Below are 1,373 nucleotides of genomic sequence, written 5' to 3' on the forward strand. Positions count from 1 at the left end.
AGAGAGAGAGAGAGAGAGAGACAGAGACAGAAACAGAGAAAGAGATAGAGAGAGATAGATGAGGACATCTATGTTGGATATTTATCCTTAAATTGAGACATAGTCTGGCAGGACATATAAGGCCATAGACATACATGTGTAATATATTATATCTGTGGCCAAAATGATCAGTTTGTGTAAATCATAAATGTGTAAATAATTCGTGCCAGCAAAAGGGTCGCGGATAGAGACGGATGCAGACACCACCAAGTGGGGTGGATAGAGATGTTTTTAGTTTTAGTAAGAGCTTTACAGCACTTGCAACACAATAAGGTCATATAAGTGCCAAAGAATAGAAGTGTTACTAGAGAGTAACAAGAAAAAAAAAGAAGGAACAGAGATAAAGACGACAGATTTTGAAAGGAAAGAAGGAGCAAACCACACCTGATCACCCACTAGAGACGGATAGAGAGACAACAAGGGGGGTGGATAGACACGGATAGAGAGACCATCAAGCACTGACCCTCAGTGACAGTTGCTCCAGTTTCTTGCGCTCCAGAGAGCCCTGGTCCTCCTCCATCAGCTTCTCTATGTACCTGCCTCACACACACACACACATACAGAGAGAGGACAAATGGACCATGAAATGTTTTACAGTGCAATAGAGAGATAAATAAATACATAGATATGTGAATAAAGAAACAATCAAAGAAACAAATAAACAGACACTGAAAGAATTGAATGAATTAATGAATAAATAAACAGTGAATGAATAATTGAATTAGTAAAGGAATCCACAATAATGAAGAAATTAAGAAATAATGAATGAATGAACTGATCAATACTAAAAAAATGAATCAATAAATGAATGAAGGAAAATAAAAATAAATAAAAGAGTAAAATAAGAATGAATGAATGAAGGAATGAATGAAGGAATGAAACAATGAATGCATAAAAAGTAGAACCACCCCCAACATCATCAACACCCGCCCCAACCACCTCTGCTTCTGTATGTTCTCCTGGTCCTTTCTCTCCAGCTCAAACACAATGAATGAGTGAATGAATGAATGAATGAAAGAATGAATGAATGAATGAATGAATGAATGAATGAATGAATGAATGAATGAATGAATGAATGAATGAATGAATGAATGAACAAATAGAACCACCACTATCATCACTGACACCCACCTCTGCATCTGTATGTTCTCCTGATCCTTCCTCTCCAACTCAAACAGCCTCTCCTGTTCATTCTCGTCCATCTGCTCCATCAGTTTGGCCGCCCCCAGCAGCTGTTCCTCCTTGCGCTTCTTCTCGATCTCCTCCGTCACCAAGATGGCGTTTTGACGATCCACCTGCCCGCACGTAGAAGAGAAGGAGGGGGGAGGGGGGAG

The 1,373-nt window shown here is 39.4% G+C and overlaps 1 protein-coding gene across 1 annotated transcript in view; it reads right to left on the bottom strand.

The window, feature by feature from the left end:
• The window catches only part of LOC101850794 (cilia- and flagella-associated protein 45), a gene marked incomplete in the record, with an annotated part of 18,022 nt that overhangs the window by 4,782 nt on the left and 11,867 nt on the right, over positions 1 to 1,373 (bottom strand). Inside the window, 2 exon segments of the mRNA XM_013081126.2 lie at positions 503 to 575; positions 1,171 to 1,334. Of these exon segments, the coding sequence (XP_012936580.1) occupies positions 503 to 575; positions 1,171 to 1,334 (237 nt within the window).

The sequence above is a fragment of the Aplysia californica genome, unplaced genomic scaffold (genome assembly GCF_000002075.1).
Source record: "Aplysia californica isolate F4 #8 unplaced genomic scaffold, AplCal3.0 scaffold00117, whole genome shotgun sequence".
Classification (NCBI taxonomy): domain Eukaryota; kingdom Metazoa; phylum Mollusca; class Gastropoda; order Aplysiida; family Aplysiidae; genus Aplysia; species Aplysia californica.